Here is a 12,768-nt window from a genome sequence, read left to right on the forward strand (position 1 = left end):
GGGTGGTGGTGGGGAAATGGGGGTGGGGGGGAAATGAGCAGGTATATCCTTTAGCGCTGCTTCTGAATCCAATCCCTCTCCAAGCTGATCCCTCAATTCCCCTTCCCAGCCAGCTCAGGTGCTGCTGATTTGAGCTACTTTGGAAGAAAGGGGCTTTCACTCCCTTGGTCGCCCTCCTGTTGCTTTCCTGCAAAGACAAGGAGAAAGTCAGAGCCACCCCCGAGATAATAATAATTAATCTTGTTTACATGTCATAACTGTGTATATCACCTTTCCCCTGATTTTTCTTAATTAAAAAAATAGCAGCATAGGCACCTAAGAAACATCCCATAAGCCCAAGTAACCAATCCACCATCAGAACCCTATTTCTCAAATGGCACTAATTCTGTTATGCAGCTACACAAGCCTAAGGGGAATGGAAGACCCTCTAGCGAGGAGTGGGGTGTCCACAGGTGACCTTTGAAAGGCCTTGGAAGGCCACGCTTGCTGTGCTACTCCTATTTATTCTCCTCCTGAAATCAGTTCTGTTTACATAAAACAATACCAGGTGGTCTACTCTCCTCCATGGCCCCTAAAAGTAAAAGAAGTAAGAATGGATGGGGCTCAAAACATGACAAAATCCTCAACCTGTTTCAGAAGAAGCAAGTAGGCTGGGCTGAGCTGGTGTTCAAGGGGTTTGAACTGGGGACACATCTCACCTGCAGAGAGGGCTAGTGGGATCCTGGCTTCCAATTCCCAAATGGCAGGAGGTCTCCTTTTATTCGGGCTTCAGCAGTGCAAGGGGAGAGGTGCTACCCCCCATGCTAATCCATGGTCAAAGTCCCACTCAAAAGGTTCAATGGGGGAGGAAACAAGACACACAACTGCCCCCCCAGAAGACCTCACTCATGGTGCCAGAAGTCTTCTTACTGATGGCTCCAACGTCTTGATTTTGAGGCCACCAAGAGAGAGATAAACATTTACGCCTGGTACAAGTTCCCCCCCCCAAAAGGCCTTCAAAGCAAGAAAATGTGATCAGGATCTGGGCCAAATCTAGACCTGGAGGGGCTAGGTGAGAAGACACCTTCCCTGACCAGCTCCTTCCAGCTCCTGAAGTCTGCCCCTGGGACACTGCCCGACCATCGCTGATTACACCCCTTGGATGGTCAAGTCTGTCAGCAAACACGGGTCCAAAAACACGTGTAAGCCTGGACAGAGAGCAATCAGGAGTTTGCACATGCTAAAATGGGCTGAGTGAGTCCAATCTCAGCTAGCCATGATACAACACCCCTTCTCACAGATCTGCCCACATAAGAACACCCTGGTACTCTCAGATATTATTATGAAAAGGTCAAGTGGGCTATATAGTCCTTAGACTTAACTTGCACCACTGACAGGACTCTAAGTAAGCTAGGCCGAGGCAGCACTCTCAGATGACCCTATGACAAGTGTACTGTTCAGGAAACCAATTGAGTTTTATAATCTTTATTTTATTAAAGAATAAGCATGTTACTAGGTATCAAAGCCAAATTAAACCAAAGCAAATAAACTAGCATTGTGCTGTTTAGTTACAAAGATGTAGAGAGGCAAAGAAAACATGAAAAATAGAAAAGTGTTCAAAAACCTTACAAAAACACAAAAAGCCATTAAAAAGAATAAAAACAGTTCCAGTCCAGGAAATCATTAGTAAAAACAAAATAATCCAAGTAGGTTATAAAAAGGCTATAGTCCTCAGTGATCCTGTAGAACAAGAATCCTGTACTAAAAAGAAAAATTCAGTAAAAGTCCCATTATCCTTAGAAAAGTCAAATCCAGTAAATGTACCATAGTCCTTACAAAATTATAAGAGCATAGTCCATATGGAGTATTCCAAGAAAAGAAGTCCATAAAGAATATTCCATAGAACAGTCCATAGAAAATAGTCCATGCATAGTCCTTAGGGAAAAATCCCATAAGTCCAAGGATAATCCAGTATAGTAAAGGTTAGTCCCATGTGTCACAAATGACTGAAGGATCGGTCTTGAAAGACAATGTCCATAGGCAAAAAGTTCCTTTTTCAAGAGTAACTGGCAAGGGCTTATCGCACCTTCCCACGATGTCATCCAATCAGAGTTCGTTACTAGGCAAACAGTCCTGTTGCACCACATGACTTCTTTCTCATACGCACCAGATGTTATTTGGGTTTTCTGTGGTTTCGCATAAAGTCACAACAATTCCCATCTAATCACACAGAGTCCTTTCTCAGGCTTTCAGAATAACATTCTCTCTGCTCGCCTAGAAAACAACCTATCAGCATAGCAAAGTTACTGTATACAAAGAAACAAGATGGAACCTCTCTGGCTCATTTCTTAATTACAAAACCCATATGCCTTAAAAGATTTTAACTCAAAAACCCATCTCATCACAAAGTCTACAGCTGTTGTGGTTTTTCCAGGTCTGAGGGTGGAGCTGATGGCCTCCTGGTGGCCCCTGGTCCATCTTCAGAACATTGTTTACAAAGGAGGAAAGGACCTGAGGCTGAATCAAGATAAGCAGAACCCATAAATTATGTTCAAGGCCCTACATATGTTTAGAATGCCTTATTCTAAAATACCTTGGAACTAACACGTCACTGTTTTGTTTGCTTGCTTATCATATTAAGTGTCTCCTCATAACTGGAAGCCTTCAAGTGCAGCTTATTTATCTTCTGGTGGAAAGCTTTTTTTCAGCCTGGCTGGAGAGAACTTTTAGGGGAAGAGGTGATAAGATCCTGGTCACTGTTGTTTCTTTTGGTTTCCAGATGCCGTTGCTAGAAAAGTCCCACAGACATCTGGAATTATTTTCATACGCAAACCCTGATAAAATTGTTCTTCCCTAAGAACAAAGGCAGAGAATGTCAAGTGATCCAGCCATATTCTCGGTACAACACGCCTCCACCTGAGGGGGAATGGGCTTGGCACCCATGCTGCGGAACCATTTGCACGGTGAGGAGCGCACACCTTTGGCAACCCACCAATGCAGAGTAGTTTGGCCCAGCACCCATGTGAGTTCAGCTGATTTGGGAAGAGAGTTTGTATTGGAGAGTTAAGGCACGTTTCCAGAGTTAAGTCTATTTGACCCAATTATGAACGGTATTGAACAACATGCAATCAATAAAGATGAAGTGGTTAAAGTAAAGAAGATGTCTCCTGTAATATTTCCCGCAAAAAATGAGGAGTTGTCAAAATTTGAAACTGAACCTGATCACAGTGATGTATGATTTTGTGGTGTGACGTCCACTTCCTCGGACGTCCTCCTGCTATATTTTTATTGGCCTGATTTTACTAAGACTTCCTCAGAGGTTTTAAGATGAATAGTGTAACTTTCAGTGGGAAATCTCTTTGGAGAAGTGGCTGGTGCTGATTTTTCCCCTCTGTTGCACAAGAGTAGCGTGAATTCCTGCGCAATACAACGAAAAACAGGCAGCGATGTCTTCTTACCTTTATTAGGTGTCACGGCTGAGTTACAGTGACCTGAACATGGGTTTCCAGGAATGTGAAATATTGAAAGATGAATTTTACTGGTGCCTTTGCCCCTCAGATACACACTGGCCCTGGAAGGATTTGAACCCAGGTCTCCAGAGACAGTGATGCTTCCTGGAACTGGCAAGATATAAGGGGAAGCCAAGCCAGGAGGGTTCTCCCGCTGAAGGGCTTACAAGACACGTGTCAGGCAATGGGGCATTCATTCGCACAACAGATTTCTCCTATGGGAGAGCGACAGGTGGCACAACTCCCCTCCCAGGCAGACCCAGGGCTGAGTTCAGATCCTGCTTCCAGATCCCTCCTCAGAGAGACTCACCTCCAGCCAGCAGGAGGGCCACTGTCCCGAGAAGCCACAGGGGCCAAGGAAGATAATGCATCCACTGAGGTAAGCGGCCACCTGCCTCCAAACCCACCTGCATCGCTCCCCCACTTGTATGAAAAAGGACCACAGGAGCACCTGCCTTTCTGATGCAAGTGGTCGCTGGGGAGATCTAAGGGAGATCTTTGTTCTCTCCTCAGCTATCTCAGCTTACTTTCGTGTAAGAGACACCCCTCAAGTTTTAGCATAATGATTTTAGGAAAAAGTATCTTATTGGTCGCCCTGTGACCTGTTGAGGGAGGCTGATAGGGGAAAACCATCTCTGTTAGTCCTCCTTGACATCTCAGTGGCCTTTGATACCGTCGATCACGGTATCCTCCTGGGGAGGCTCTCCAAGTTGGGAATCGGTGGCTCGTCACTTGCCTGGCTCCGTTCCTTCTTGAGGGACCGTCCCCAGAGAGTACAGCTTGGGGAGAGTGTCTCAGCCCCATGGAGTCTCAATTGTGGGGTTCCACAGGGGTCGATCATCTCCCCAATGCTGTTTAACATCTATATGAGGCCGCTGGGTGGGGTCATCAGGGGATGTGGGGCTTTGTTTCATCAATATGCCGATGACACCCAGCTCTACATCTCCTTTTCACCAACTGCAGGTGATGCCGTCCTGTCCCTTCAGCGCTGCCTGGGGGCCGTACTGCAATGGATGCAGGAGAACAGGCTCAGGCTGAACCCGGACAAGACGGAAGTTCTGAGGGTGGGTGCCCCCATGGTAGGCGGCTTGGGTGACTCTCTCACGTTTGGGGGGCCCACCTTGGCCGGGAAGAGTGGGGTCTGCAGCCTGGGCATACATTTGGACCTGGCGCTCACCATGGAAACACAGGTGGTTTCGGTAGTTCGCACTGCCTTTTTCCATCTTTGGCGGATTGCCCGGCTGCGACTCTACCTCGACACAGAGGTGCTCACTGCCTTGGTGCATGCACTTGTAATCTCAAGATTAGACAACTGTAACACGCGCTAAGTGTCGCTGCCTTTCAGGCTGATGCGGAAACTTCAGGTGGTGCAGAATGCGGCGGCCAGACTTCTCACTGGAGTGAGAAAATACCAACACATTTCTCCAATGCTGGCCGCATTGCATTGGCTGCCCATTTGTTTCCGTGTCAACTTCAAAGTTTTAATGCTTACTTAAAAGGCCCTAAACAGTTTAGGACCTCGATATTTGGCGGAATGCCTGCTTCCACTAAGGTCTACATGGATCGCCCGCACGAGTCAGGTGAGGCTGAGGAGCCTGACGCTGAGAGAGGCCCGGAAGGAGAAGACACGAAACCGGGCCTTCTCAGCGGTGGCTCCTCGCCTCTGGAACAATCTTCCTCCGGAGATTCGCGTGGCCCCTACACTGGGCATCTTTAAAACCCATTTAAAAACATGGATGAGATGGTGAAAGAGACAATGATAAAATGGGCAAAAAATTTGGGGTACAATGTGAACCTTGATGATTGGACTAAGATGTGGAAAGAAAGCTATAAGATGTTTAAACCAATAAATTTAAGAGAAAACATACTCAAAATGTTTTACAGATGGCATTATACACCTGTAAGATTAGCAAAAATATTTTATTTTATTTTATTTTATTTTTATTTTATTTATATCCCGCCTATCTAGCCAACTCAGGACCACTCTAGGCGGCTCAGAGGGTAACTGCAATATATGTTGGAAGTGTAAAAAAAATGCAGGAACTTATTATCATATGTGGTGGACATGTGAAAAGGTCAAAATTTATTGGACACAGGTATGGGATCTAGCAAAAGAAATTACTCAGCAGAAGTTAGATATAAAACCTGAAATGGCATTATTGAATGTCATTTCAGGAGTAAATGATAATAAATTGAAGCATTGTCTCATGTATATACAGTACTCACAGCAGCTAGATTACTCTGGGCCCAAAAATGGAAAACAGAAGAGATTCCGATGATAGAAGAGCTGTTAAAGAAGCTATGGGACATAGCAGAACTGGACACTCTATCAGAAGCACTACGGGAACAGCTAAGAGACTATGTAAAACAAAGCTGGGGACTAATATATTCTTGGGCCCAGAAGAAGGCATGATATATGTATGACCATTTAGTATATACTGCAAATCGATATAGGAAGAGTAGAGGGGCTAATGAGGCTGGAGTCTCTGACTCCAAAGGGGGGAGGGTGTAGTCTAAAAAGAGGGATTAGTCAGTTCCCCCCCTTTTTTTTCTGTATACGTGGTCTGCTTTTTTTGTCTTTTTTTTTCTTTCTCTCTCTCTCTCTTTTTGGTGTTCTTATGGTTTTCTGTATGTTAGAAAATTATTTTTAAAAAAACATGGTTGTTCATTCAGGCCTTCCCTCCAGCCAATTCTTAATTTTTTCTTCTTCTTACTTTTACCTACTCTTTAATTTATTGTAGCTGTTACTGTTTCATCATGTACTTGTAGCTGTTACTGTTTCATCATGTACACCGAGTAGACATTGTATAGAGGGGCAGGGTAAAACTGGAATAAACAAACAAACAAACAAACAAACAAATAAATACTTGTCTGTGTTTTATTGTCTAATTTTGTATTGGAAGCAGCCTAGAGTGGTCTGTTGGTCCAGATAGGCGGGGTATAAATCAAATAATAAATAAATAAATAAATAAATAAATAAATAAATAAATAAATAAATAAATAAATAAATAAATAAATAAATAATACATAGAAAAATATGGTGACATTTGGAAGTGAATTGCCTCAGATGAGAAACCACCCGAAACATGAACACACCAGCTGACACGTGCTGCTCCGTGCCTCCCCATCATGTGATTCTCCAGTCTAGACAGGAGCTGAAGTTTCCCTGCTCTGCCTCCTCTGGCAGCTGACCACTCGATAGCTGCGCAGGGAGAATCTTTACACCCATCTCTAGTGCTTTAGCCAAAACATCCACATTACTCTCTGATGTTTTCAACAACTGATAGCTGAAGAATACATAATATATAATAATGTATACATTACTGAAACAGCAATGTCTACATTGGCTCAGGCATGTCATGAGAATGGCTGATGGTTGGATTCCAAAAGATTTCCTGTATGGAGAATTAGTGAAGGGAAATCACCCCAGAGGGAGACCACAGCTGCAATACAAGGACATCTGCAAGTGGGATCTGAAGGCCTTAGGAATGGACCTCAACAGATAGGAAGCTTTGACATCTGAGCATTCAACCTCAGGGCAAGTGGTGCATCATAACATCTCCCAATTTGAAGAGACATTTTTTCAGCAGGCTGAGGCAAAGAGCCATTCCCAATAACAGCAAAATCAGGGAGCTGGACAGGAGATGGATTGATGTCTACACACGAGCTGAGGAATGAAGGCTCCATCTCAGATAGGATAACTCTCCATAGACACAGAGGAAGGGGCTAGAAGGGGTTAAGCTCTGTGATACCAACAAGGCATTAGTCGTCTGGTAGCTTCCTGACAGGTACCCGATCTAGAGCATAACACACACAGAAACTGTGTGTTCCTTCAAAAACTAAGCCCTGTCACCGGCTCCCTCCATCTTCATGGAGACACATCATGATTTTTCAACATTAAAGTGTTGTTCAGGAACAAGACTTCCATACTTTTTGGGACAACAACCTCAGTCCATAAGTGATGGAGGTGACAGAATGTGGGACCGACCTTGGAAGACTCGATGATGTATTCCTCCTGGGGTATGGAAACTCACTCTCTCTGTGATCGTGTGTATGTATGTGTGTGTGTGTGTGTGTGTGTGAGAGAGAGAGAGAGAGAGAGTGAGAGAGAGAGTGAGTGTGTATGTGTGTGTGTGTGTGTGTGTGTGTGTGTGAGAGAGAGAGAGAGAGAGAGAGAGAGAGTGAGTGTGTGTGTGTGTGTGTGTGTGTGTGTGTGTGTGTGTGTGTGTGTGTGTGTGTGTGTGAGAGAGAGAGAGAGAGAGAGAGAGAGAGAGAGAGAGAGAGAGAGAGAGAGAGAGAGAGATCTACACATCCACACTCATCCTGTCCGGATCCCTTTTGCATAATCGTGGCTCATCCAAAGAGGCCTTATTTCCAGTCTAAATATTTATTTCAATTTCAAGGCAATTTTTGTAAAATGATAAAGTTAGACTCATGTTAAAACTATCTCAGCAAAACCTTAGGTTTGAAATAAAAATCACAGAACCAGAAGGCAGGGAGTTACACGCATCCCATCCTCCTTTGACAATTATCTTAAAACACATGAAAGAGTTCACTCACAACACCACCCCTGTTAATTATCTCCTTATTGTTGTAAAATGCCATCAAGAAGGTGGCTTGTATGTATCTTTTGGAGGAAAAGAAGATTTCCATGGAGGGGATTCCCACATTTGAGGCCACCATAAAGTCTTTTCTCTTACATGCATTCAAAGATTCACAAAGGTATAATTCGACAGCTGGGCTCTCACTGTGGCATGAACTTCTGTCTTCAGTCTCTTCCCAAAACAGCCAGATAGACAGAGTTTAAGGAGAAAATTTTCTGATGATTTCAAACTTTTCCCTCTCTGTGCATCTGTTGATGTCTAATACGATGGGCTCTACCATGGAAGATTTCCCCACATTCTTTGCACTGATAGAGATTTTCTCCTGAATGAATTTGTTCGTCTTCCCCAGGATCTTTGTTCAGACAGAAGCTTTCCCCACCTTCTTTACAATGATGCAATTTCTTCCCTGAATGTGAGTGCTGATGAAGTTTAAAATCTGAGAGCTGCTTGAAATTTTACCACATTCTTTGTATGCATAGCATTTTTCTCTTGAATTTAAAAGCTGAGGAATGACTCAAACATTTTCCACATTATATGCATGCATAGGGTTTTTCTCTTGAATGAATTTTTCGATGTATTATAAGGTTTCCAAATTGGCTGAAACTCCTCCCACATTCTTCACATTTATAGGGTTTCTCTCCTATGAATTTGTTCATGTATTACAAGGTTTGCCTTCTCGCTGAACTTTTTCCCACATTCGTTGCATTGATGGAGTTTCTCTCCTGTATGAGTTTGCTGGTGTTCTTTTAGATCACTGCTCCGGCAGAAACATTTCCCACATTCTTTACAAGAATATGGCTTCTCCCCTGAATGAGAGAGCTGATGTCTTCTAAAATTTGAGGAATGACTGAAACATTTTCCACATTCTTTACACTTATAGGGTTTCTCTCCTGTATGAATTCGCTGGTGTACTTGAAGATCAGAACTCTGGCAGAAACATTTCCCACATTCCTTACACTTATAAGGTTTCTCTCCCGTATGAATTCGTTGGTGTACTTTAAAAGCTGAGGGATCACTGAAAAATTTCCCACATTCTTTACACTTATAGGGTTTTTCTCCTGTATGAATTCGCTTATGTACTTGAAGATGTTCATTGCGTCTGAAGGCCTGTCCACATTCAGGACATTTGTATGCTTTCTCTCCTGTGTGTATTCTTTGATGTCTTTCAAGTTCTGAAGTTCTCTTGAAGCTCTTGCCACACTCTGTGCACTTATAGACTTTCTCTTCAGAATGCATTGGTTGAGGTGCTTCAAGGTCAGAGCTAAAGCGTTCGTGTTTCTCCCCTGTGTGAAATCTTGTATCTTCTGGGCTCCATCTGAAACTTTCTCCATCCTCCAAACAGTGACACCGATTTATCTCGGCGTGACATGCTGGACATTTCACTGGACTTTTCCTCAGAGGGATGTTTTGTGGATCCTCTGAGCTTTGAAGAGCACTGATGCTCCTGTTTGTTGTTTTCCCCATTTTGTCTTCAGAGGCAACACCACTCGGATATCTCTGAGATCTGTCTATCCTCTGGTCTTCCCGATTCTGCCTCAGTGATTCATTTCCTTCCAAAGAGTTCTCCTTTTCATCCTTCCCTCTTTCTGGCAATATCCCCTGGAGTCTTACTTCCTTCTCTTTTCCCTCATCTGCTCGAAGGAGAGAATTAATAGTGAATTGAGGATCTAGTGAGTTTAAGGGGGAAAAGGTGCCAGAGAAGAAAGTTTATTGCATTCATCAACCTGTTTCATATTCAGGAAATATTTCTCATATTCCTTTCCTAAAATGTTTAGGTTTAGCTAAAGAAACAAATTCAAAATGATCTTGATAAGCTCAAGAATTGGGCTGAAAACAACAGAACGAACTTTCACAGGGATAAGTGCAAAGTTCTCCCCCTAGGGTAAAAAACCCAACACAAATGAATAGTTAGAAGATGGGGGATACTTGGCTCCGTAATATTATGAGTGAGAAGGATTTTAGAATGTTAATAGATCACATGCTGAATATGAACCAAGAGTGCAAGGTGGCTGCATAAAAAGGCAAACGCTCTTTTATCCTGCAAGTATAGTCTCCAAATCCCATGAGGTACTAGTTCTCCTCTATTCAGCACTGGTTAGGCCTCATCTTGAGTTCCAGCTCCAGTTCTGGACACTGCACTTTAAGAGGGATGCCAAAAATCTGGAGCCAGTTGAGAAGAGAGCAACAAGGGTGATCAGCGGACTGGAAGCCAAGCCCTAGGAGGAAAGGCTCTTTCTCTATATATATACCTTGTAGATTCTGAGGGGCCTCTGAAATGAGTAAAGGAGCTTCATCTGCGTCATCCTCTCTTTGGTTGGCTCCTGCTTGTAGCTGCTTCTGTTCATCCTTAAGAGGAGCCTCTCCTTCCATAGGTGTTGATCAAAGGGCGACCTTCATCTGTCACCTTTAATAACAGAGCAGAAAATTTCTAAAGTAAAAGTTGGGACACCAGCCCTGACCTCAGTTATGAGTTCCTTTGCCTTCGAAGGGAGAATCTAAACCACCTCTTTATAGATGGAAGTCATAATGCTACCACCTGACCCAATTAAGAGAAAATAATAAGGATGTGGCATTTGGATTTCCTGCACTCCAGCTCCCCAAATTATCCCAGCATTCCTCCTCCTGGGCGAAATTTGGTAGTCCCAGTCTACAATTTCAGACACCTTCAATTTCTAGACCTCAAGGCCTTGTCTTCAGAGGTCTCCAGTTCCTGCCCCCCCCAAATCCGAGGGCACTGCAATTTTTGGAAGGCACTGTCTATACCATCAACTCTGCTGGCCAGGATTTCTCTGAGTTGAAATCCAAGAACATCTGGAGGCCCAAGGTTGGAGACCACTGGTCTATAGAAACAAAAAATCTGTAAGATTACACCTAGGAGGCATTACAACAGGAAATGAATGATGTAAGAAGCCCTGCTAGAGATGAAGAAAATACATGTGTCTCAAGGTGAGTGTCTCTGAAACAGAAATCTCAGATTCAGGAATTCTGGGAACTGGAATCAAAATAAAAAAAAAAAAAATCCAAAGGAATCATCCCTAGAAGAGAACTCTTTCCCTTCAGCCCCACCACAAGTCTGTGGTACATAGAGACAGTCTCCTTCTGGCAATATTCACCCATTGCAAAGTTATCTCCCCTGATTCACCATTTGTTCTCTCTCGGAAGCCCCATATTTTCCTCTTACTTACCAAGGTGACCCCCAACTGCCCAGGAAAGTTCACAATCCAGCTACAGAGAAGCAGAAATTTTGGGGGAAAGGAATCAAAAGAGGACTCACCCAGTGGGAGAATTTCTAGCAGCCAGGAACAGAGCAAAAGCCAGCCCCGATATCTGGCTAAGGTGGTGATGGTGTTCTGGAAGTCTGTGTTTCCTTCTGCTGGTGACTCATTACTAATTGCAGCTCTTCTCTTTTTTCCTTTTATCATGCCCACATTCCCACCTTGAAATTGAACCACCTGCTAAAAGTTACCCTAAGATTTGCAAGGAAGTCTGGAGTTTCTAGTTCAAAGCAAAAGAGAGATTCATGTATTAAGAAAATCTTTTTTCTAAGGGAAAAAATTTGAGAAGCGTTTTTTCCTTTCATGTCTTCATTTTCATATTTTTATCACTAACCTTCCTGTCTTTATTCATTCATTTTCTCACCTTCCACATGTTGTCCATGTTTGAGGGGATTTCAAAAATTAAAGAGCACAAACACACGCAATGGCTTAAATCCTTTGGCTTAGTGTAGTAAGTTGTGCTAGAGTAGGCCCATTGAATCAGTAGGGCTTTGGTGAGTCAATTGCATAAGTTCCATTGATTCGAATGCCCCTAGTGTGGTATTCTAGTTGCCACTTCCTTTGCTAAAACAAGTAACAACTCAAGTAGATCCATCTGGATCCATTAGCCCTACAGAGGAGTTGACTCTCCCAATCCCCACTTGCTTCAACGAGCCACACTCGTGCAACATAGGATGTTAAGCAAGAGGATTTCAGCCATCCATTGGAAATTGCGATTGACGTTTCAGTCCTGGTCACAGACTGTTTCCCAAGGTAAGTAGGCGAATACCATCTGGCATGCTATGCCTTGGCTCAGAGAAAGTTCTCAGCATGTTCTGGGCTCAGTATGTTTAGCTCAATCCAGCACTTGTTGTTCCTGTGGTAGTTGTAGTTATTGTACTTGTACTTCACCCTCATGGCAACATGTTGAATTAAGAGACCTTGTGGATATGTTCACTCCCACTTGCGGCAGCACCTGCTGCTTCAGATCATCCTCTCGCTCAACTTCATGGTAGGGCAATGGTACGACCATGTTGAGATGAGCAAAGTCTGAATACAGGCCTTTTCTAGGCTGTTGGTTCTTCCTCCCCCCTTTCTATTTCAGGGGCGCCCATTCACCTTTTCTGCCTGATGCAGCCGTGAAGGGCCCATCTGCACTGACCGTGGGTTTCACTCCCCTTGTGCCGGTGCGAGAAGATACCCTTTCACCTGCGGTTCACGTGATGCTGGGCTAAAACTAGTTTTACTCTGCCTGAAAGAAAATCAGAGTGGTGCACAATCCGCTTGTGTGGGCCCAGTACTGCACCGATTAACGGTGATCCCTGCACTTTCTGAGAACATCGATTGTAATGCTTTCATTGTGTGACTTTGAGGAAGGAATTAAAGACATGGCTCTTTGGGGAGACTTTTCCCACCGGCCCC

At 43.8% G+C, this 12,768-nt stretch overlaps 3 protein-coding genes across 3 annotated transcripts in view; 1 reads left to right on the forward strand and 2 right to left on the reverse strand.

Annotated features, from left to right (window-relative positions):
• The window catches only part of LOC144587386 (uncharacterized), a 176,572-nt gene that overhangs the window by 97,411 nt on the left and 66,393 nt on the right, over positions 1–12,768 (reverse strand). The window lies entirely within an intron of this gene.
• The window catches only part of LOC144582993 (uncharacterized), a 140,212-nt gene continuing 131,884 nt past the window's right edge, over positions 4,441–12,768 (forward strand). Inside the window, exon 1 of the mRNA XM_078387879.1 lies at positions 4,441–4,552. The gene's annotated coding sequence lies outside the window, so the exon portion shown is untranslated. The remainder of the gene's footprint in view (positions 4,553–12,768) is intronic.
• Positions 7,654–10,805, reverse strand: LOC144583028 (uncharacterized). The gene is made up of 2 exons (XM_078387936.1): positions 10,342–10,805; positions 7,654–9,726 (listed from the first exon to the last, which is right to left on the reverse strand). Exons 1-2 carry the CDS (start codon positions 10,460–10,462, stop codon positions 8,717–8,719), a joined length of 1,131 nt encoding a protein of 376 aa, XP_078244062.1. The 5' UTR covers positions 10,463–10,805; the 3' UTR covers positions 7,654–8,716.

This window comes from Pogona vitticeps, chromosome 2, assembly GCF_051106095.1.
Source record: "Pogona vitticeps strain Pit_001003342236 chromosome 2, PviZW2.1, whole genome shotgun sequence".
Taxonomy (NCBI): domain Eukaryota; kingdom Metazoa; phylum Chordata; class Lepidosauria; order Squamata; family Agamidae; genus Pogona; species Pogona vitticeps.

Coding starts and splice junctions, on each gene's coding strand:
- LOC144583028 (XM_078387936.1), bottom strand. CDS start 10,462: ATGGAAGGAGAGGCTCCTCTTAAGGATGAACAGAAGCAGCTACAAGCA. Junction 9,727..10,341: donor GGCCCCTCAGAATCTACAAG/GTATATATATAG, acceptor CTCTCCTTCGAG/CAGATGAGGGAAAAGAGAAG.